Source organism: Mustela erminea, chromosome 7 (assembly GCF_009829155.1).
Source record: "Mustela erminea isolate mMusErm1 chromosome 7, mMusErm1.Pri, whole genome shotgun sequence".
Lineage (NCBI taxonomy): Eukaryota > Metazoa > Chordata > Mammalia > Carnivora > Mustelidae > Mustela > Mustela erminea.
The window spans coordinates 79,925,058-79,949,795 of NC_045620.1; the positions used below are offsets into that span (position 1 = coordinate 79,925,058).

The 24,738-nt window shown below is 43.4% G+C and overlaps 1 protein-coding gene across 10 annotated transcripts in view; it reads right to left on the minus strand.

The window, feature by feature from the left end:
* Positions 1-3,449: 3,449 nt before the first annotated feature.
* Positions 3,450-24,738, minus strand: part of BCL11A (BAF chromatin remodeling complex subunit BCL11A) — a 102,449-nt gene continuing 81,160 nt past the window's right edge. For 2 of the 10 annotated variants that reach the window (XM_032352210.1, XM_032352205.1), the window contains exons 3-4: positions 19,222-19,323; positions 9,206-13,720 (exon numbers count right to left, since the gene is read on the minus strand). In XM_032352210.1, coding sequence (XP_032208101.1) covers positions 11,700-13,720; positions 19,222-19,323 — 2,123 coding nt within the window. In that variant the 3' untranslated portion in view covers positions 9,206-11,699. Of the gene's footprint in view, positions 3,961-9,205; positions 13,721-19,221; positions 19,324-24,738 lie in introns of those variants that run through there. The other 8 variants (XM_032352202.1, XM_032352201.1, XM_032352206.1 and 5 more) reach the window with 7 other exon arrangements.

Consider the following 24,738-nt stretch of genomic DNA (forward strand, 5'->3'; position numbering starts at 1 on the left):
TGTGATCTTAGATCCTTCACTTAATCTTTGGGACTCTGCTGCCCTGATCTGTAAAATGAATGATTGCCGTGGTTCCTTCCCGCTTTAGGCTGTTCTTGGCCCAGCTTTCTAGAATCTCTAGGAAAACTGATTCTACCAAATCTATATCTAAAGGGTTCTATAAGCCTGAGATATTTTCTGGGAGCATTCTTAAAAATATAAAGCCAGGAGAAAAGTAATGTGATTTAACAAGAAGGTATCTTAATTACACTGAGATAGGAAGGAAAACAATTATGTTTCTGGATTTTGCTGGAAGTGTGAAGTGCTTTGTCTTCATGTAACCCTGGGGAAGTACAAACTGAGGAGTGCTGTCTCTGCTAGAGACTCAGAGGAAAGAAACAGCATTATTGCTTCCCTGTTGGCTAAGAACTTAGACAGAATGGATCCTTGAAGAAGGAAGGTGTGCTTGGAACATTTGTTGTTTCTGAACTTCCAAATGAACTTCATATTGACTTCACAGCCAGTATGTAAATTCCTGGAATCTGTTTCCTCACACTATATCCCAGAAGGAGCCAAAGCTATATGGCATAGAAGTAGAGAAACAACAGTCAACAAAATACTTCAATTCTAACCGTCTCTACCACTACTTCCTGGAGACACTGATTTGTAAAATAAGAATTCTTGATAGAAATAAACATTAACGTAGAGGAGAAATGTGTTAATATTAATAATCATATTCAACATTAATCTCAGCTATTCCTCAAAAACAGGGGAATCGTGTCAGTGCACACAAAACTTGAAAGATCTTCTTCATCTTTTGCAAGGCTTGAATCTAATACAAAAGTTGTTGAAAACTCCAAGCAAAAACGCCCAGGAAACAGTCTACCAAGGTTTGGGGCACTCAGTTGGATGAAGTAGAATTCAAGTTTGCTCTCCTTGCCTCAGTTTTTCTTTAAACTACCACGAGTTTTTGCAGGAGCTACTGAGTCTCTGCCATCACAGACTCAGAAGTCTAACCAGACCTTTTTGTTTAGTGTGACAATCTAAACAGACCACAAAATTAATGTTCATAGACCAGGCTTGGGAGGGTAAGAACAATGTCCAGTGTCTGGTCCCCACCCTCCCAAGCATCTGAGACCGTGTCCTCTAATCCATGCTCAGTACATGCTGGGCAACCAATTAATCTCTCTACACTTTGAAGTTTCACTCTCAGGAGAGGGCACACTGAAGACCCCGATCAGATTTGTCAGTCCCTTCTTCGGCTTCCACCATTCACGGATAACCACGACCTTGACTTATCACACAGGGAGATGTCTTCCCAAATCATCAATCCTGTGTGGGTTTTCAAAAGTTCTAGCCCTACCACAACACCATCATTTCATAATGAATTTCATAAATGAACTTTTATTCTCTTTCAACTGAAAAAGATATGGGGGAAAGAGAGGTCTTTTCTTTTTCTTTTTCTAAAGAGAGGTCTTTTTTTTTTTTTTTTCCAAAAGGGGGAGGAAGAAAAGATATTCTTCACCCATGCCCTCTCTCCTCCCCCACCCCCTCAAAAAACAAAAATCCCACTTTTAGAGATAGCCATGTATTTTTAATGGATCCAATTATTTATAATTACCCAGTAATTTATAATTATCCATTACTTTCTAACTCTGAGAAGAAAAAAGAGGTAGAGGCAGAAATGTAGACCAGAAATGGAAGTGGAGTGAACACCGAGTGCAGTTACCAAGGCCGACGTTGTTCAAAAAAAATCTTGATTATTTGTTCTGTCTCAGTCCAAAGGGTTTCCCTTTGGAAATGGTGTCGCTTTTTCGAAGTATCAGCAAGGAGCTTAGCACTTTCAGGGAGGATGCTGTCACAGAATCCCTATTGGTCTCAGGTTTCAACAACACAAAAGCAGAGGATGGGGCAGGGAGAGAGTTTCTCTAGGAAATAATTCATGTCTGGAAGACCCAGCCCACCTAGGTGAGAGGAACTTAACTCATCAAGGCCACCTAGTCAATCAGGGTTGTTTATCTGTCATGGAAAAGACACGGGAAAGATGGCAAGGAAGGACCCTTGCTCCAAGCTCCTCCTGCAGTGCCCAGAGCTGTTGGTAGGAAGGGACAATTTTGTGTGACGTGACGTTTGGACATTCTTGACTCTGTGTGTGTGTGCCATACGTGTGTGCATTTATGAACATTTATGACTTGTGTGCTAACACGGGGAGACAGTCTCTTTGATCAGTTATAGAGTTCAGTGAAATCAGCTCTGGACTAGACACCAGAACACCTGGCTTCCCTCCCTCCCCCTCATCGTCCTGGCCTCCGGCAGGCCCTCAACCCTGGCAAGCCTTAGTCTCCTCACCTCTTCCACGAAGTGGAAGTTGTGAGATCTGTCCCGACGAGGATCAGATGAAATAATGTTCATGAGAGCACTGTATGAAGTAGAAGGCAGTACACTACTATAAGAAGTCATTATTTATGATGAATAAGCAGGAAAGAATCCAGATGCCAATTATTTTGCTATCTTCTCACTAGGCTAGGTAATCTAGCCAGAGGGTGGTGAGTGGGTAAGATTTTCCCCACTTACATTCACAGCCAATATGTAAATCTATAATACACAGGTGTCTGAGTTCTATTATTTATAAACCTATTTTAATATGCTATATTGTTTCTAGTTCTCTTCTGGTTCTCCAGGCAATGGAAAACACCCAATTGAGAAAAGTTCTTTTACAAATTAACTGGACCAGAAGGGATTTTTATCACCTGTTTGTAGACCTGACTTATTTGTGTCACTAATTTCTGAGGAATGGATGTCATGATCATAACCATGTGTTCTGATGTGAACCTCCTTCCTCCCCCACTTTCCCCCCCACACCCCCGTATAAAATCTGCCCCAAATTTCCTGACACAGTAATGTAAGTAATAAAGAAGTTTTATGTGTGTTTGTCTGTCTGTATTAAGATATATTTACTAAATGTTTGGGAACCTGAAATTAGAATATTTAATAAGCCACTACTGACATTTATCACCTTCTTTGGGATTTACCACTAACACAGTGACGGTATCTTTCTTGAGCTAAATTAAAAGACAAATTCAAATCCTGCATGGTAGCCACCAAAAGCATATATTTGAAAAACAGAATTCAGCGTGCCATATTATGCATTATTTAATGGTATGCAAATTATAAGTCAGACAGTTAGGAAAACCACACTTCAGCATTAATAAACAGCAACACTACTACTACATTAATTATGATATTGCTATGATTTATTCCCAAGTTTTGCATTTTGATTCTCCTTGAAAATTTATGCCATCTGATAAGCAGTAACCTCTTTCCCCTCCTACACCTCCTACCCATTCCTCAAATCTGTTCTTTCTACCCACCCAATGGATGTCTGCAGGAAACGGGTACAGAAACACAAAGTCATAAGCAGCTGCATTGTCTTATAAGCATTAATAATTAAAGAACAAGCAAACACCACCTAAAGCTCCAACATTTATTGTGTCAATGTTAAGCACACTTTTTAAAAGACAACATAGAATGTATAGAAACAAGGGGTTGGGGGACTCATGCTCATTTCCACAATACGGGTAATTAGGTTGGCTGGTTTCAAAAGGGCCAGGACGCTGCTCGGGACAGCGATGGTCCAGGGGCCCTCTGTAATGGGACTGATTCACTGTTCCAATGTGGGTCTGTTTTTTTGTTTTTACTTTTTATTAAAAAATATAAATAAAATGGCACTGCAGGCCCGGGCAGGGAGGACTCTGCAGGACTCTGTCTTCGCACAACGGCTTCTTGGAGGCTACTGTCAGAAAACATCACAAACTAGCAGGATGACAGACCACGCAGATGTCGGCTGGGCGGCACGCGTCCACCCCGCCCCTGGGGGCTTCAAATTTTCTCAGAACTTAAGGGCTCTCGAGCTTCCATCCGAAAACTGCCACACATCTTGAGCTCTCTGGGTACTACGCCGAATGGGGGTGTGTGAAGAACCTAGAAAGAGGTTGGAGACAGAGGAGGGGAAAAAAAAAAGTACAGGTGTGACTTGGCCCAGTGATTTTCTGTTCTCTAACTAGCTTTTTAAAACTATAACTTAAATCCACCACAGGTTGAGCCACTGGCATCTTAAACATGATTTCAAACTCAGTCCCCTCCCCCACCACATCTCTGACCTCTCTGAGTGCCTTTCCCATGCCTCCCTCCCTGCCTTCCCCACCAGGGACCCAGGCCCGCTACCCGCTTGTATGATAGTCCTAATAAACTCGGGACACACCTGGAAGGAAACACTTTCCCTTATGACTGAGAAAACTGAGTAGGAAACAGTCCTTTGGTTGAGGAGAACAGGGGAGGGAGGGGGGGAAGGGGACATTTCCTTAAAATAATAATAAAATTATAAAGAAACAGAAACTCAAAATTGATGTAAAAGCAGCACAACGAAAACATGAAATGTCATCAAGTTCAACGTCAAAGCAGCCAACGATTTACAAGAGGCGAACAAATCTCTGAAGAGAAAACCAGAACCCAAAATAGTTGCTCCCAAATTGCACCAAAAACTGCCTGTAGTTTCTTTCAAACATGCAGTTTTCTTTTCCTTTTTTTTTTCTTTTTGGTAAGGGGGAAAGGCAATGGTGAAGGGAAGAAGGGAGTGGTTATTTTCCTCCGGGGTTCCTCCCTTGCTGTGTACATTGACTTGAAGCAGCAGAACTGGGAGTCCGGATGTGCCGAGGAAGAGGGCTACCACTGTGGCATTCCAGGGCTCGTTGCCATGGCGACCTGAAGCCTGGGCCTGGGGCCTCCTCTCCCCCGACTTGGCGCCGCAGGAGGCCCAGGGTCTGGAGCTCAGCTGCTCTCCTGAATTCCCCCCGCGCAGTGGAGACCCGGACTGAGGGGCCTCCTGTGTCCAGGTGGGCTGATACCCCCATCGAACCCCTTTGTCCGACCTGCTACCAGTACTGAAAACCCTAACAGACAAAATACAGCATGGACATGTACCACGCTCACCATTATTGAAAAGCACAGCCCCCTATGGGTTTGGGGGTGGGGGGGTGGGTCCTGCGTTAGAGGATTGACTTTGGGGAAATCGTTTAATTTGCCTTTTCTGCTGAATCACAAGGACCTGATATGCGCTCCCTTTAAGTAGTCTTTGCCACTTTTACAGAAAGGAAAAACAGTATTTGGATCAACCACTGGAATTGTGTGTTCAGGCAAGTTTAGGTTCTTAAGCACAATGACCCACGTGAACTGAACTGGTCTCCTTTCCTGTTTGCAAGGGAGGAATTAATCGCATCCCATGACCATAGATGACACTGGGAAACAGAGAGAGAGAGAGAAACAGACCCATCCCCCTAAAGGCTGATTCACTGGCCATGTGTTTTACTAAATGAAACAGAGGGCTAATGGGATAACAAGATGACAGTAAGCAAAAGTGCACACCCAACAACCCATGTCTACCATTTGCAGCTACAGCAGCCCTGAAATAACTGTACATAATCCCAATTCTGGCTATGTGTCCTGATGTCCATTTCTCTAAACATGGGTTCATTTATTCTTAATTGGAAAAGCTGCAGGGCCTTAAGAGACACTTAGGAAAATTTGCTAAGTGCCTTGTGCCTTTTTTAAAAGTTAACAGTCTTTTAAAGGACATTTTTCCAAGCAGGTTTAAAGAATACTGCCAATCCCATCCTCATACTGGCAAAATTCCCACATTTCTTTCTTTTTCTTTTTCTTTTCTTTTTTTTTTAATGGGAAGTTGTCTGAAAAAGAAAAGAGAATGGGATGGGTACATTCTTGAACACACCAGGCCCGGGGACGATGGAGCAACAGAATCATAATGAAGAACACACGACTACAACACAGTCATAAGAAATCATGTTTGTGTGTGCGTACAGAGGGCAAAAGAGGCTTTAAAAAAAAAAAAAAAAGAAAACGCCGTATTTCCTCCCTCACGCTCTGAGCTGAAAGTGTTCAAAAGCAGGACAGGATGGGGCCTGAGGCTCCTCAACTCCTTTTCAGGAAAGCCTGAAATATCCCAGTTTACAAACTTTCAACAAACTTTTAGTGTCTGTGAATAAACCACCTCATTTCCTTATTTCTCCAAATGAAATGATATCTAACCCCCACTGCCGCTTCCTTTCAAATTCTCACTTCAAACATTATGAACATACACAGTACGTACTTATTACATATACAAAAATGGTATTTAAATAAACAGTCCTATCACAGAATGCCCTGGGAAAAACTCAACGACTTCACACTTCCTGCCACGGCTGGTACAAATGAAGAACCAAGTGTTCTGAGCCACCTTTAAAATGTATTGGCTTCAGTCCTTTTGTAGGTCCTAAACAAAGAGAGGGTAGGAAATGGTCTCGGGATAGAGGTAATCCATGCACTGGGAGGGTTTCTAAGTTAAAATCTGTGCGAAGTAGTATTTGCGGTACTCCTGTTTATTAAGTTGTTCTCCAAAGGAAGACAAAAGGGAGCACTTAAGCATTAAGAGTTCAGGTATGTAGAGAACATTCCATCAACACATCGGGGGTTTCACATAAACTGGAGAACTATGAAAAATGTTAACATCCTTAGTATTTCCTCATTTTAAAAAAATCGGGAATTTATCCTCTGTTGGAAATGTTTTTTTGTTATTTTGCATTAATGTTTTTAATTTTGGGGTCCCGGATACAGATGTAATTTTTAAGTTATATTCCTGTTGCCTAGATTTTCAGACTCCTATTGTTCACTCAGCTTCAGAAGTTAGATTTTATAAGAGGGCTTCACTAAGCCAGGAGACTAAGTACCCTGAAGAACGTGTCTCCCAATAAATTTATTTAACTTCGGGACCATGTAAATCAAACATAATCTGTGATTTATCACCAGATGTTTGCACCCCTCCCCATTTCCCATTTGATTGAAGAAATTTGAACATACAAGTAAGTATACAGTATCCACCATTAATTCTGTCTGTCAGGATGCAAAACCCAATTATGCTAAGAGCATCATATACTGAAAAATTAAAACGAACACCGTATATAAAACCTGCACAGCTGCACTCCTGGCTCCTAATAAAAGAGTAATAGGGACACACAGCGGTTTTATGGACATTTAATATGGTGAAGCAGAAGTCATCACATCTAAAACTGGCATGGCCCTGGGGAATATTTCTATCCTGACTAGTACTGTGGATTCAGTTGTGAAGTAACCTAATTCAAAACACAAAAATCGCCTCTCAGTTCACTGCCAATTACCAAGTCCTGCAAGATACGTCCATCTCTATCTATCCCAGCCCCTATTCCCAGCCCCAGACAGACCCTCTCTTCCAGGGTTCCTCTCTGCCTCCACTCCTTAATTCCCACCCAAACTGGCTTTAAAAAAATACACCTCCTTTCTGTGCATTTTAGAAGGATAAAACTATTCTTGCCTCAGATCAAAGGCATTACATGAAAAGGCCACCTCACAGGCACCAGGGCATAAGAACTGAGCAACAAAAATGCTACCACAAGAAGACAACAGAACAGCTTTTGTTTTGGTTTTTACAAAAAGAAGAACAACGTTGTATCCATTCATCTACACTGGGAACAGGGAGACAGGATCAGAGAAGTCTGTGCTTTAATAAAGCAAATAGATGCTGCAGGTTGCAGTATTTGTAAAACTGACAACACAGATTTCTAAGGAGAGCTTTTTTTTTTTTTTTAAATTTTAAATAAGGGACCTAACCTGCTTTCCAAAGACTATGTTTCAATTCATAAATCTGTTGGTTGGGCAAATGATCACTGAAGGTACTTCCCCCCTCATTTGCTATCAGCCAGGAACACAATATTAAAACACCTAAAAGATCTGTCCCATCTTTGGTCCCTAGGACCTCAGAATCACAAGGCAAACACCATCAATCTCAGGAAATCAGTGGCTGATTCCACAGATTAGCCACATCTGGCTAAACTACTGTTTACTTCTCTCTCTCTCTCTCTCTCTCTCTCTCTCTCTGTCTTGTTAACCTGATGCTTTTGTTTCTGGATTTTTATGGGGGGGAAGTGAGGTTATTTTTGGTATGAATTAAGACTCATATGGAAACGAAAGAGCTGATTTAAAAAAAAAAAAAGCTTTTTTACATTATGTTCTAAGATAGGGCAGGGAAGGGAGAATAGAAAAAGAACTTTCAGACAACAAGAACAGCAAAAAATCCAAAAGAAATAAAAGTTTAAGATGCTATTACCAGTAAATTTTTCATTTATATCTGAATGAATTATTGTTAAGTGATGAAGGGAAAGTTTTTAACATCAGACTGAAAACACTTTCCATTTCTTGAAAATTATTCTAGAACTATAAAATCTAAAAACTATTTCCATGTTTTGAGACATGTCTATTTTAATATAGTAAGCACTTTATGTTCCTTTAGGGTATAATACACGCATCAAAATGCCCATAGAAATAATCCTGAAAAAGACTGACTGGCCTTCTCTTAAAACCTGTTATTTTCTTGAAAGTAATTTACAGAGTGTGTCAAATGAGGACACAAGAAGCTTACATTGTGTACTTTAATTTTTTTTATTTTTTTCAATAAAGGGACAAAATGGGTGTATGAACAGGTTAATGCAGACAACTGCCAAAAAAACACAGACAGTGGTTTTTCCAATAGAACTTAACAAAGACCAGAAACAAATACAATAAAAAGCCAGGTTGTAATGACCTTTGGTCATCCAAATAAAAAAAAATAAAAACAAAGAAAAATAAAAGATCAAATTAAGTGCCTCTGTTTTGAACAGGGCACGTAAGCAATAATAAATAGTGACTCCCATAGTAAAAGATAAAATTTCAAGTTACGACAAACAGCTTTCATTACAGGAATAGAAAAGGCCAATAACAAAATATTCTGCATTGCCATTTACAAAAAAGTATTGACTAAAGCGGGCTTTCTCTTTAATATGCTTTGCATATGAAATTCTTTCCAATCTAAATATAAAGCACCATTTAGTTTTTGGCAATGAAAAAAACTGCAAAACATTGTTTTTGTTTTTTTTTTCCTTTTTTTTTTCTTTCTTTCTTTTACTGCATATGAAGGTAAGATGCTGGAATGTAGGGTGATAGAAGGAAAGGGACAAAAAGCACACTACATAACAAACCAACGTTATTAGCTTGCAGTACTGCATACAGTATGGCAGCAGGAAAAAGGAACAAAAAAGGATATGTACAACCCCTATGACAGCCATCCGTGTGACATTCTAGCAGGCTCCCCCAAACCGCCATTATATGGCTTCTCATCTGTACAATGTCACACTTTTTTGTTTGTCTCTTCTTTTTTTTTTTTTTTGAAGCATACAAATAATTTGCACTATATTATCCTGCCAAATTAAAAAAATATACTGTGGCAGCCTGTCTTTTTTTTTTTTTCCACTACCAAAAAAGGTACATTGATACCTTTTAAGAGAACAAGCAACAGTTAAAAATACAAGCTTCAATATAAATACTATAGTGCCTAACACTAGATGAACATTTAATTCAAATACCATTCTAGAAATACAGAAAAAAGACCATAAATGTGTTTTAGCATAGGAATCAACATGAGTGTGCATTTTCCTATATTTAAGTACTATATAATCTTAAACCTTTCCCCAATGTATGTTTTTTTACAACCTGAAGAGCGGTGTGTATCCAAGGCATAGAATTTCCACTACCATTTTTAAATGGATAACAAGTCTTGTAACACCACCAAGACAATGGAACCCTAAAATGCAGTTCCCCCCTAAACATAATGAAGTGTTTTTTAAAAAAATTTTTTTCTTAACATTTATATTTAAAAAAGTTTTGTACAAAAAAATCCTTGCACTGTAGAAGCGAAAGCAATCATTCATTTCTATGTTAAGTGTATTCTGTTTTCCATTCACAGCGCTTGCAATGTTGAGTCCGAGTAAGTAAGCTCATTAGTCAAGTAAATGGCTGGCAAAGGTTTTTTTTAGTTTTTTTTTTTAAAAAATGCTCATCAATGAGATTGTGTTCAATTTTTTTTTTCAGCATTCTTGCAACTTTTCCCTTAAGTATAGACCTGTAAACTGGGAAAATTGTACAGTGCACTTAATTGTCCTATCTGAGCAGGTTTATTTTATACTCAACCTCTGTATCTCTGATTAGAGAAAAGATACAGATATTACAGGCAGAGTCAAGTGCTATTTGAACACCAACTGGGGCAGATGCTAGCTTAATAAAAAAGAAAAAATTAAAAAAATAAAATAAAAACAATGAATCCTCTTCCATGTTAACACAAATAGCACACAGTGTATGGAAAAGAAATGAAGTACAACTTTTAGGGAGCACAGACATATATACTGCTACTCTTAAAATTCTTTCTCTTCTTTTTTAAGAATGTCACATTTAAACACAAGTCTTAAGAATTCATAGTTAATCATCATTGTATCAATATTAGCTTATACACCTGTTCTAGTTTAAAATGGCAAATAGTACCACATTGTGCTAAAAGATCACATATTTTTTTTTCCTGTTACCCTCTGTCAAACCTTATCGTCAGTCTCTTGTTTTTAATATGGTCTACGAGGTCTTAAAGTTTATCGTTTGATTGTCCCTTTGACAACCAAATAGATCTGGATCTATTTCTTTTGGTGCCAGAATTTTCTTAAACAGACATTATTTAAAACAAGTTATCTTCATAAAATGAATTCCTTACTAATGCATTTAATTGTATTCCAGGGCTTTTGCACGTTGCACATTCAATCTAATCATCATTTAAAAAAAATAAAACTTTGGGCAAAACAGCCCGTTTCTTTTAAGCTCTCACCAGGAGCAAAATAGCATTTATACTGGTATAATCAGTTTTGCTTATAAGATTAAACTAAAGGGAGAATGATGATTAACTAGGACATAATGGGTCATATTTTTAGGTAGCCATTGTTGTGAGAAATACAATATAGAATTATATGCTAGGTCCTAAGGTTTCTTACCTCACCCAATGCTGAATTAAGCTACAAGTTTATAACAAGTAGAAAGAACCATCAACGTGGTTTTCATAGATCCAAGGCACTCTTATTTTAAAACCAAATGATAGGATAAACTTGTTTTGTTTTTCTGTTAATTTGTCAATTCAAGGCCTTTTTTTTTTCCTTTCCAATTGATACATTTAACCCTTTAGAGACAGACATTTAGCTCATAGAGATTTCGTTTCAGTGCTGTCCATTCTGTCTGTAGAGGGTTAACCCAAAGACTGTTTTTCCTCCTCACGTTATAAAATAAAACTGTACATGATATGTATTACAGAATGTATGCAGCATGGTCTTTTTCTCTCTCTCTCTCTTTTTCTCTCAGAACGGAACTGGAAACAGCAACATGTTTGCTCAGCAACGAATCGGGGACAATTTAAAATAGCCATAACATACCATACATGCTGTCTAAGTTTAAAAAAAAAAAAACATACACAACATGTAAATTATTGCACAAGAGAAAGGCTCAAAGTTTGCGTAAAATGCAATAGTATTGCCCCATACAGATCATGCATTCAAACGGTGAGAACATAAAGGAAAAAAAGAAAAAGAAAAAAGAAAAAGAAAAAAAAACAGGTGTGCTGGTGACAAGCACTCTCATATTCTTAGCTTCCGTTACTTCTGTTTGTTTGTTTGTTTAATCACATGGGACTAGAAAAAAATCCTACGGGGGAGTGGGGCTGGAGGGCGATGGGGGAGGGGGTGGTGAAAAAAGGAAGTGTCAGGTGGGAGTGAGGGAGGGGTATTAATATACCTCTATTCAGTTTTTATATCATTATTCAACACTCGATCACTGTGCCATTTTTTCATGTGTTTCTCCAGGGTACTGTACACGCTAAAAGGCATCTTACAAATTTCACATTTGTAAACGTCCTTCCCCACCTGGCCATGCGTTTTCATGTGCCTGGTGAGCTTGCTACTCTGGGCACAGGCATAGTTGCACAGCTCGCATTTATAAGGCCTTTCGCCCGTGTGGCTTCTCCTGTGGACAGTGAGATTGCTACAGTTCTTGAAGACTTTCCCACAGTACTCACAAGTGTCGCTGCGTCTGCCCTCTTTTGAGCTGGGCCTGCCCGGGCCCGGACCACTAATATGGGGCGTGCTCCCTCCACTTCCCGTGCCGCTGCGCCCCGAGATCCCTCCGTCCAGCTCCCCGGGCGGCGTGGAGAAGCGCAAGCTCCCGTTCTCCGAGGAGTGCTCCGACGAGGAGGCGAAAGGCGATTGTCTGGAGTCTCCGAAGCTAAGGAAGGGATCTTTGAGCTGCCTGGAGGCCGCGTAGCCAGCGAGCCACTGCGAGTACACGTTCTCCGTGTTGGGCATCGCGGCCGGGGGCAAGTCGAACTCCTTCTCGAGCTTGATGCGCTTGGAGAAGGGGCTCAGCGAGCTGGGGCTGCCCAGCAGCAGCTTTTTGGACAGGCCCCCCGAGGCCGACTCGCCCGGGGAGCAGCCGCGGCCGTTAACAGTGCCATCGTCTATGCGGTCCGACTCGCCGGCCACCGAGTCTTCGTCGCAAGTGTCCCTGTGGCCCTCGGCCTCGGCCAGGTGGCCGCGCTTATGTTTCTCGCCCAGGACCTGGTGGAAGGCCTCGCTGAAGTGCTGCATGGAGCTGAGCACCATGCCCTGCATGACATCAGGCAGGGCGCGGCCCTCGTCGCCCACGCCCACCACCGCGCCCCGCGAGCTGTTCTCGTGGTGGCGCGCCGCCTCCAGGCTCAGCCCGAAGCCGTAGTCCACCCTCTCGCTCTCCGTCAGCTCCTCCTCCTCCTCTTCCTCCTCTTCTTCCTCTTCTTCGTCGTCCTCCTCTTCCTCCTCGTCCCCATTCTCCGGGATCAGGTTGGGGTCGTTCTCGCTCTTGAATTTGGCCACCACAGACTTGAGCGCGCTGCTGGCGCTGCCCACCAGGTCGCTGGTGCCGGGTTCCGGGGAGCTGGCGGTGGAGAGGCCGTCGTCGGACTTGACCGTCATAGGGGACGACTTGTGCATGTGCGTCTTCATGTGGCGCTTCAGCTTGCTGGCCTGCGTGCACGCGTGGTCGCACAGGTTGCACTTGTAGGGCTTCTCGCCCGTGTGGCTGCGCCGGTGCACCACGAGGTTGCTCTGAAATTTGAACGTCTTGCCGCAGAACTCGCATGACTTGGACTTGACCGGGGGCTGGGAGGGAGGAGGGGCGGATTGCAGAGGAGGGAGGGGGGGCGTCGCCAGGAAGGGCGGCTTGCTACCTGGCTGGAATGGTTGCAGTAACCTTTGCATAGGGCTGGGCCGGCCTGGGGACAGCGGTGGGCTAGACGTGTTCCCTGCCAGCTCTCTAAGTCTCCTAGAGAAATCCATGGCGGGAGGCTCCATAGCCATTGGATTCAACCGCAGCACCCTGTCAAAGGCACTCGGGTGATGGGTGGCCAGGGCCATCTCTTCCGCCCCCAGGCGCTCTATGCGGTGGGGGTCCAAGTGATGTCTCGGTGGTGGACTAAACAGGGGGGGAGTGGGTGGAAAGCGCCCTTCGGCCAGGCCGGAAGCCTCTCTCGATACTGATCCTGGTATTCTTAGCAGGTTAAAGGGGTTATTGTCTGCAATATGAATCCCATGGAGAGGTGGCTGGGAAGGACATTCTGCACCTAGTCCTGAAGGGATACCAACCCGCGGGGTCAGGGGACTTCCGTGTTCGCTTTCTAAGTAGATTCTTAATCCATGAGTGTTCTGTGCGTGTTGCAAGAGAAACCATGCACTGGTGAATGGCTGTTTGCAAGTTGTACATGTGTAGCTGCTGGGCTCATCTTTACCTGCAAAATAATACAACACCAACATCAATGTTTCATCACAGAGGAGTGCATTAGCAATTGCTTCTTTATGTTTCACCTCCAGCCTTCCCTGCCCCCAGCCCTCAACCCGAAAGGCCTAAGCCCTCACTGACCTATTCTTCTGCGAGCCTACATTGGTGCCTGGCACATCTGGTGACTGAGGCCCAATAAATATTTGTCCAATCAATCTTTCTGCCATTTCATTCAGTTCTAAGAATTTTAAATCCAATCTCCAAATCAGAAGAATCTGGACCAATTCAAGCTTGGGAATGAGGATCCCTACATTGTAGGGAATCTCAGCAAACATCTGAGCTTTCCAGTCCTTTGCCAGCTGTGGTTTGGGGCAAGCTACTTCATCTCTGTGACTCCGTTTCCTCATTTGTTAAAGGAGGCACTTGGACAAGGTGACCTAAGGGAAACTTCCCTGCTTCCTAAATCCTATCGTTCTATTCTCCCCTGGGTGGCAGGTGAACTTTCTAAAGAGGCAATCATTTCATAGAGATATCAAAAAAGAGAAGGTCAACTCATTACAATTCTCTGTGGGCCTAGAGATGCTTTTAATCTTAGCCGGAAACACACTAATTGTTGATATTGTTAAAAATGAGAAGATATGCATAAAGTAATTCCGTGGAAGAGAGGCTAGCGACATTCTCACCTCCCAGCCTGCGTGAGGATCAGTGAGTCCCAGTTCTGGTTCCACAACTCCCTACAGGGACTCCCCTTTTTATCTCAAGGGACAGTGCAAAAATCTCAAAAGAGAAATTTAATTCGGATTTAACCAACAGGCTGGATCACATCTTTAAGAATTGTCCCCCAGTCAAACAAATGCGAGTCTGGAGAAGTTAGGAGGAGTGGCCGGTGCCAACTTAAGCAGACACAGCATCCTAGTTGAAGAACAGTTAAAGCAGCCAGCACCATGACGGGCAGCAGGCTGAGAAATGCTACACTAGCCTCCTCCTCATTATTTTGAGAGGCTAACAACGTGAACCAAATTATACAACATCCTGCGCCCTCGGCTGAGCCTCAGCTCCAGTTGAGAAAGAAACAGAAAGATACAGTTCAGCTAGTCAACTCTTTGGCCAGTAGCCAAGCCGTCTGGAGAGGGGCCCTGCTTAAGTCACATTATTTCTCTCTCGCTGAAAAGAACCCGAGAGTGGTAAATGCCACTTTGGCAAAGAGGGGCCAGCTTGACTTCACAATCATTCATTTCTGGAGATAGCTAAATTTAAAAATATATATACACCAAGGGAGTAACTAACAGTTTACCAGTCAACGACAGCATTAAAAAGGGCACAAATGTTGGTGGCCAAAGGACAAGGATGAGAAAAATAGATAACTTCCCAGGGATTCCAAAAAAGGCGTGCGTAAAACACAAGCAAGGAATAAACTTGAGCCCGTCTTTTTTTTTTTTTTTTTTTTTAAGATTTTATTTATTTATCTGACAGACAGAGATCATAAGTAGGCACAGAGGCAGTCAGAGAGAGAGGAGGAAGCAGTGCGGGGCTCCATCCCAGGACCCTGGGATCATGACCCAGGACCCTGGGATCATGACCTGAGCGAAGGCAGAGGCTTTAATCCACTGAGCCACCTAGGCACCCTGAGCCAGTCTTTTAAAAGGGGGACTAGACGAATCGCTTAAGGCCCCCAGCTAGTATGTGTCAGTAACTTTTTTTTTAAAGCAAAAAATCCACCATGAAGCTAAAGAGTGGGAATAAGAAAATTAATCAGTTATGATTCCTCCATTTAGCAAGTCAGAAAGAAAAGCTGGCAGGGTCTTCTCAGGAGCCCCAAACACTTGGATTCCAAAACAAGCCAGCCCTGCTCAAGCACTTGTCTGAATAATGGACTCCCTGCCCTGACCTTGTAATTTACTTTACAATGCATTTATAATCTCACTCAATATATCCCACTCCTGGGTAAATCTCTTTAACAAGATTAGATGATAAGATACCAAAATTAGGTTTCCAACATTTGCCTAATGTGGAGGGAGAAAAAAAAAGGCAGAAAGATTTTGAAAGAAAACGCTGACATTAGTATCACATTATCTGCCTATTTTTGTTTGCCTCCTCTCTTCAAAGGGAAATAAAAAGCATCATTGAGAGTATTTTCATAAATTTTTTGTTGTTGTTGAACAATGACTTGGGTCCTAAATAGGCAGGAAAAAACCGATCTGGTTCCAACTAATGTGACCCTCTGTGGCTTTCTCCTTTGCCTCCCTAGGACTCTGTGTTATTATCATACATTTGGCCTGACAATCCAAACTGGATAAGTAAAAAGGAGATTTGTCAGCTGGAACAAGTCCTTAACACTTTCATCACTCCAAATGCCTTAAAATCATATCTTAGATTATAATATTCGATTGAAACTCAGGATTGGACCCATGATTAGCAATGCCAGTTTCGCACACACCATGAACGGGAAGGCCACTGGTGAGTGCCGAAAGGTATCTGGCACAGCTCCAAGGATCTCACCTGCACCCTCCCCAAAAGGCTTAAAGGGGAATCGTCTGTTTGATTTTGCTCTCTGAACTTCCTAAAATTTTGCTTTCAGAGCCAGTGATGTGCTCATGCTCCAGTATGTTCACACCATACTGTTACCCTCTCTTCTCATACATCAGGTCAGAGAAGATGGCATTTCATCTTATAATGAGCATACAACATACAGTTTTCACTATCGCGTTGTAGTATTCCTATCAACTAGATATTCTAGATTGTGAGGGCAGCTAGTGTAATCATAATGTCAATGAGAAGGGCTGTTACGAATGAGACTAAAGATTACCTCAAAAGAGCTGCTTTGAAACTGGTAATTATTACCAGCCCACTAATAGCAAATGATGCATTACAGTTTCACCATATAATCTGTGTTTCACTCGGCTCACACCAGTGCACCATATTATATTACGGTGCTCACAGATTCTCAATTCCTAAACTGCAGTCATCAATAAATGTGTTACTTGCCATAATTTGTGAAATTACTTTGTTCATAACATCTTTGATGGTTTATAAAGACCAGAATTGATTTCCTGCGTGGCAAAATTAGGACTACATTGATTTATTGACGTGTAAAATATAATAATATTCTTCATTTACTCTGACGAAAATCAACTTCTCAATTTGAGAGCCTCATTGGGCATTCACGGGGATTGTTTTGATTTAGAGCAATAAGTGGAGACCTGGCCCCCAGCGCAGGAACTCCAGGCAGCAAACAGTTAAAATCGGCTATTAGCTCACCTACCAGCTGTTATTTTATTTCATTTTACTATATAGGAAGGAATAACCCCATTTTTAGTTTGCCACCAATGCTAAAGAGACCTGTGATCTCAGCCTCAGGATTTAGAAGAACAAGGTCTGACACCAGGGCTCAGAACTAGTCATTTCTTTGGCCCTTAGGTTTCCTATCTGTAAAATGAGCATAAAAACAGTACCTGACAGAACTATGAGGCTTAGATGACAGATGCTTATAAAAGCCACATGTAAGCTACCTGGACCAAGGTGAACATGAGTTTTCCTTACTCCCAGCCTTGATGAGTTCCCTAGCATGATGACCGACCAGGTCGCATGCCCAGAAGGGCTTCCAGAAGAAGGCTGGAATCCAGAATCCAGGCCTCACCTCAGGCCCAGCAGAGGCCTTGGCTAGAGGGCAGCAGGTGGGGGCCACATTAGGGCCCACGACTGTGCTCCACCAGCAGGGAAGCCACAAGGTAAGGGCTAAGTGCTCTGAAAGCCAAGGGGGCAGCTAGTTAAGGCAGCTGAGTGGCCTGGGGGTCAGCTTTGCTCCACAGCTTTCTGGAGTTCCACAACCCATCTCCATATACATTGTTTGGTCACTCCTAAAACTGGTCCTGCCAGCATGGGCACCAGCAATCTAGGCACCCTCCCTTTGCGGGAAGATGGGGAGAAGACAAGGGCTCTGTATCAGGCTCCTAGCTTGCACCCCTCGAACCCAACTCCCTGCCCTTAGGAGGGTCAGTGGAAGAGAGAGAGGATGGAACTGTTTCCCAGGCCATCAGCCAGTGGCCACTCAGCCTCACCCTCCTCTCCACCACCCCAGTCCCCTCTTTCCCCTTCCCTCCACGGGTGGTTCTGTTCCCACGGCCCAGTGCGGGGCCCCAGGCACCCCCAGCCAAACGAGGAGCGCTCTCCCCACCCAGTCAGCATGTAGGGACTGGAAACCATGAGTCCAACCCCCTAAACTCTACAGTCTGTGACCTAAGCCAGCCTTAGGCCCAGCCTGGTGTTGGGGAGGGGGTGGCAGAAGTGGTGTTTTAACCCCTCCACCGCCCAGCCCTCGGGACTGGAGGACTTGTGAAATTCACACAATGAGTCCTTGTTACCTAGGATTACCTAGGAGTTAACAAAACAAACAACTGGCTTCCAATTTGGTCTCAGGGCGCAAGCCCTGCCCTGCAGACACCATTCACTGGATGGTTAGGTCTACCTTACGTCTCCCACCGAATAACCAGGCCCCTCTCTAGCTGAACACCTGCAGCATCTTGTTCTTTTCTTTCCATGACACACTCCCCGTTTCCTTTCTTCTGTCTACAACAGGTTAGTTTTCACACACTTTCCAAGTAAAAATAATATTCCTTAACTAAAGATTAGATGCCACACTTCTTTTTTTCAGGAAGCTGCTTTCTTGTGTTCCGGGTAGAATCAACCCCCACCCCCATCTGACTTTGTAGCCATGCATGACTCATATCATTTGTTACTCCATAGAAAAGCAAACTGAATTACCTTTTAAAACAACATATTTTCAAACACATTTTCACCAACATACAAATCTACATTTCAGAAAAATTTCCCCACCATAAAATTGGTTTGAACAAGTACATGGTATTAGTGGTAGTGATGTGGGTGACGGTGGACTCTTTGAATTTAAGCAACAAGGCTGTGCATTTGTCTCTAAAACTAGGAGAAAAATAAGTAGAAATTGCATATGTATGCACATATATAATGCACCATGTGGATATACAAATATACCATGCTTCAATACACATGGAAATGCACATATAACACACATGAGCACAGCTCTAAAGTAACTCTACATTGACTTCTTTTGGTTCTGGCCTCTGCTAACACGGACTCCATGGAATAAATTCCAAATCCTAAATGAGGCCATGCAAGCAAATGTCCAGCAATAAAATGGGGCCTGAACACACAGATGGTATATGGTCACCAGCAGTGGAGACAGCTAAGACCCTGGGGAGGCCACCTCCCTCGCCCTCCACCCCCCTACCTCCCCCTACCCCCAGGGATGAACTGCTGTCAGTTCTGTCTCCAGTGAGGAAAGGGGAGGAGGAAAAAGGGAGGTGGTGTGGATTGGGGCGGGAGAGAGGGTACCAGTGAGTAATGGAATAATGCAGATGAGAATGCCAATCTGTTTTGAAAGTAACTCTTTTCAGTACTTAAAAAGTAAGGGTAATTTCCAGAAACTCTCAGCTTTATACACACGGACATTTGTAGAAGAAATAATGCTCAACTTACAAATACCCTGCGGGGCATATTCTGCACTCATCCCGGGCGTGGGGATTAGAGCTCCGTGTGCAGAACGAGGGGAGGACAGGCCCCTCCAGTGCAGAAGTTTATCTGTGAAAGAAACCCAAAATCAAGCACTAAAGCTACAAACAATGTGCATCGTAAACCACAGGATATCACATTTCAATTCCATTAAAATAGATTAACATCATTACAACAGCCTTGCAGATAGTTAACAGGCCCAAGGCCTGCATCAAACAAACAGCGATGAAGTTATTTCCACAATTTTGTTTTGTTTTTGATTTTGGTCTTTTTAGACAAAAGAAAAGGGGTTTGTTTTAATGGGGGGGGGGTTGGTCTTTGGTTCCTTTGCTTCTTATTGCTTGTTTATTGTCTTACAATAAGAGACATGTAAATAGCAAGGGGAAAATTGGTAATACTGGGGGTAGACTGCAAAAGGGAGGGGATTTATCTGCAAGGCTGGTTTACATGCATATATTTACTATAAAAGACAAGCCCAAACAAAAAACAATATGTAAGTAGGAAATAAGTGGATCTGTGAATCATTCCTTCTAGAATAGAGAGGCCCATTCTGTCTTCCCTGTCCCATTGCTCCCTCTTCCCAAGCTGTGCTTAGGACAGCGCCTTCAAAGACAGGGAAATCGTGGGCATTGTGGACTTGGTTGGGCAAGAATCTAGAATAGACTCTTCTCTAAAATCGCATCAATGGAATACCCCACATAGACACGGCTTCTTACAACACAAAGCAGTGGAGAATAAAGATTAGACTTCTGGGGTCCAAATAACTTTGGCCAAGTCCACATCTTGAGAGTGAGGAATCCTACTCTTACGTGACAAGGAGAGAACCAAGCACCCAGAAAAAGTGGCCCACCTTCTCCATTCTACTGCACTTGGTCGCTCTCTGGCGAGGAGAAAAGACTTCTCACACTAATAAACATAAATCTAGCAGTAAATCAAGCATTTCTAGCCCTGAGACTTTTGTGAGAAAAGAAATATTTGGTTTGTGCGACCTGGGGATTACATGGTTTATGTGGTAAGTTCCTAGTTTTTCCAAGTCCACCTTGAGCCAACCAAGCATGGAGAGGTCAACCTTGAGACAGAGTGTAGATCGATGGAGCAGGAGATACTCAGTGTGTTCTAGAGGCTGGGAGGTTGTGATGATTGGGGGAGGAGGGAGAGAAGAAAAACAGACTTTGATGGTGAGTAAACAGAGTATGTTTTCCATTAGCTTAATATTAAGAGCACTTAAAAGTGTTGTTGTTAGACTCTAGGATAGCAGGTCTCAAGTGTAAAATACATCCTGTTCTCCTTATAGAGATTCACGCTGCCAAGAACAGCCAGGGCAGTCAGCACAAGGCTCCCTTTCATGGGGAGCCCAGTGGGTAACAATGGCGTGGTGCTCGTGGAAGATCTTATACTCTGTTGTTACCAGGCCTGCAAAGGGGGGGCTGCTCTTGGAGACCATCTCCAGAGACATATCCTCCGCTCTAACTCCAAACAAAATAAATACCACAAAATGAACCCATGAAAAGTGCAAAGACTGGACTTAAAAAAAAAAGTAAGTCTTCATTTGATCGTTTATATTATAAACAGGGTATTGAGAGTAGAGGGTAAAATTCACTGCAGATTTAGTCATTGTGTTTTTCAAAAGAAGTCTGAGAACCCATCTTTGCACTTGCTCTTGCCTTTAGCCATTTCCTAAATTTGCTCAGCATGAGACTAAGATGGAAATCCTTTCCTTAGGAGACCCACACAACTGAGGTAGCTCTGTGACCCTGGCAAAAATGCAGCATGGGACCTGGACCCCTGCCCGGGGACAGTCTGATTTCAAACTCTCTGCCACTTCCTCTGAGAAGAGCCCTGAGGTGCCTTGATAGGCCTCCAGCAAGAAATGGGAGGGCTCTTTGCCTAATCTAGGTCTGACCACTCACATTTACCTTCGGTTGGCAAACCTGTCTACAGACTCGTCAGCCCTGAGCAAGCTGAGCTTCTGGGGGCAGCAGCCTGGTCCACTCTTCCACAAGGCCAGGCCATGTGGCAAAGCAAGGGCTCGTCAAGGACAGTATCTGGGTATCTGGCACCACAACCCTGCTTTTGGCTTTTGAATTCTAAGAAACCTTCAAGATCCTCAAGTCTATGCCTTCATTTTACAGATGGGGAAACTGAGGCCTTGAGAAATTAAGTGGCTGGCCCACAGCTACGCTGACGGTTGAAGTGAAGATCGGAATCGTCTCCTGACTTCCCATCCTGTGCTCTTTTCTGGGATATCCATCCAGCTCTTCCCCGGGTTCCCGCCCAAGAAGTGCCCGTGTGGGGGGCTCCCTTTCTCCTGACCCGTTAAGAGAAAGAATTTCTCCTAACAATGTCTTGGGAGAAAGTCCAACCCAAAGGTGCTCAGTGGGCCTTTTGAAGGTCCAAATAAAACTGACTGAGCTTTAAAATTGGAAACCGACACCTGATCTGCTTCCTGAGCCTCTTAGCTTCCCATGCCCCCACCCCGCACCCCCACACACACCCGCCCCAACCCAGATCTCTCTGCTTTCACCCTCTATCACTGCTTCCCCTGCAGAACTAGCCAGCTAAAGAGAGACAAACTGTTCCTATCAGCCTAACAAGCTATTGACACTGCCTTTCGGAGAGACCCATCCTTGCATTTCTCTTTCTCCAGGAAGAGTGTCAAAACAAAGGCAGTGGGGAACCCCAGCTGACTCTGCAGCCTCTCCCACTGAACACATTCCCCTTGGTAAGTAGACGGCAGTTCTCACTGGAACTGAAAATGCTAAATTGTTAATCGCCTCCCTAGGGTTTAACTTTTTGCAATGATTTCAACATGTTTTAGGCAAAGTCTCACAATGAATGCTTCTAAGCATTGCACTCAACGAGCAGGTCTACCTGCCTGAGCCACCCCTGGCTGAAGGCCTTTGCTCTTCATTTTCCCCAGGGAGTGGTGGGCTAGAAAGTGGGCAGTCTGGCTATTCTCTCTTTCGATTCCTTGGTGGCACTCTCAGGGCAGCAGTTCCAGACTGGAGGCCCAATATCAGCATTCCCTGGGAGCCCGTTGGAAATGCAAATTCTCAGGCCCACCTCAGACTCACTGAATAAACACCTGGGGGTGGGGGCCGGGCAGCAATCGATGTTGAACAACTCCTCCAGGTGATATGTGGGCACAGTTCCAGTTTAATCCTGCTGTCCTAGGACGAGGGAGGCATGGAAGCTGGAAGCATGTTCTTCTGGCAGAGAGCCAGAATGGCTACGAGACTATCGTCTCTTCTGTCTGGGACTCACCTCCTTTAGAACAGTCAAAAACAGAGCAAGCTTGGGACATAGCTAAGAATCCCTTCATGTGGAATCTCAGGGTCACCCTTCTTCAGTGACAGGACAGAGAACAGATCCAAGCTTTCCATCCAACAGGGAATGCTCTTTGCACAAGACAACATCCAGACTGGTTTATGTCTGACAGATGGTGTCCTCACCACTTCCACCAAAGCTGAAATGTTTGAGAAAGCAGCTGTGGCACACGGCAGGGACAGAGTTAGGAGCTGGGCTGTTTCCTTGTCTGGACTCACACATGTAATGTGTTGCCCTCTTCCGGATCAGTCTTTTCAAATGCCTGTATGCTTCTGGCAAAAGGTGTGTTAACCTGTTCTGGTTCACAAAGTTCTCTAGAGACCCAGCATTTCCACTTGGGGCCTTGGAAATGCCTTATGCATTGTTAAGTTGCAATGTGTCTTTACGGCTGAATAAAAAATAATGAATCTTATTTTTCAGGTCTCATTAAAAATCTGCAGTAAATTGGGAATGGTTTTGATTTAATGTTTTACACTGGTCACTTTACATTTCTATATACAATGGGTACCAACTTTGGATGCAGAGCTCTCTCAGCCCTGTGGGATGTCCCTGGAATTTAAGGTCCTTAAATCAAGTTCTAGGTTTCCTCAAGAGCATCTCAAAGACTCCTTTATTATTGCCATGCTGTTTGTTTCTGAAATTAATCACTGGGTATGAAATGCAGCCACACTATAGTCTCCTCATCGACAAGTAATACTGCTGATCTACAAAGGAGCCCAAACAGCTAAGTACAAAGCATCATCTACAACATGCCTGATGACTTTCTGGTGGCCAAGCTTTATCAGGAATTAAACCCCCAGGCCTCTCTAGCGGTGTACACGGATGTATAGATATGTGATATTTACTATAATGTATACACATGTATATGTTTCCTTTCTTGAACGTATGTTTTGTTTTTCTTTTAAAGAGATTTTATTTATTTATTTGACAGAGAAAGAGAGACGGGCACAAGCAGGCGCAGTGGCAGGCAGGAGAAGGAGAAGCAGGCTCCCTACCAAGAAGACAGCCCAATGCCGGGCTCCATCCCAGGACCCTGGGATCAAGCTGAAGGCAGAAACTCAACTGACTGAGCCATCCAGGTATCTTTTGAACATACGTTTTTAGAAAACTTCTCTGTTTTTCCAACTAGGTAGGGCACAAAGGGAACAGAGTTGTCCCCATGTAGAATGGGTTACCTTGGGAAGCTGTTACTTCCCATTCACTCTGGATATTGAAGAAAAGAATGACATGGGGCACCGGGGTGGTTCAGTGTGTTAAGCTTCTGCCTTCAGCTCAGGGAGTGATCCCAGGGTCTTGGGATTGAGCCCTGCATCAGGCTCCCTGCTCTTCGGGAAGCCTGCTTCTCCCTCTCACACTCTCCCTGCTTGTGTTTCCTCTCTCGCTGTCTCTCTCTGTCAAATAAATAAATAAAACCTTTAAAAAAAAAAAAAAAGAAAAGAAAACGAAAAGAATGACAGCCCACCATGATGGGGAGGGAATCTCGATATTGGGTGATAGGCTGAAATAAAGGACCCTGACCCTCTGTTCCAGTTCCAAAATTCTCCAATCCCCTCTTCCCCCAGCCAACTTACCGACTACATTTAAAAATTCATCCTGAAAGTTTAGACGGATTGCTGAATGAACCAATTCCAGTTCTATCAATATTAGTGGATCCAAATAATAAAAGTAACAGTAGGGCCGCTAGTCTGGGACAGGGGCTTCTTTAACTGGAAAGCAAATCTACTAAACGTCTTTCTAGCTCTTGACCTTCCGTTTACAATAGATACCAGCTCCTCTCTGAGATTCTGTGACTTATCACAGTATTATAGAGCAAACATTAGCTATGTCGGTGTCTTGAGTCATGTCAGTCTAAACTGACAATGTGCCAGGTTTATCATCGCTAACAGACTTCTTAATTAACCTTCTGATATTGTCAAAATTGCATTCCCTTTTGTTCTAGAAATGAGCATTTTCCACGAGCATTTTTTCCACCATTGCTTTTTTTACGAGCTGAGGTTTTACCAAATTGTGATGCTCTCTAAAAAGTGTATCCTGTACAGGGGTGCCTGGGTGGGTCACGGGTTAAAGCCTCTGCCTTCGGCTCAGGTCACCATCCCAGGATCCTGGGATCGAGCCCCGCACTGGGTTCTCTGCTCTGTAGGGAGCCTGCTTCCTACT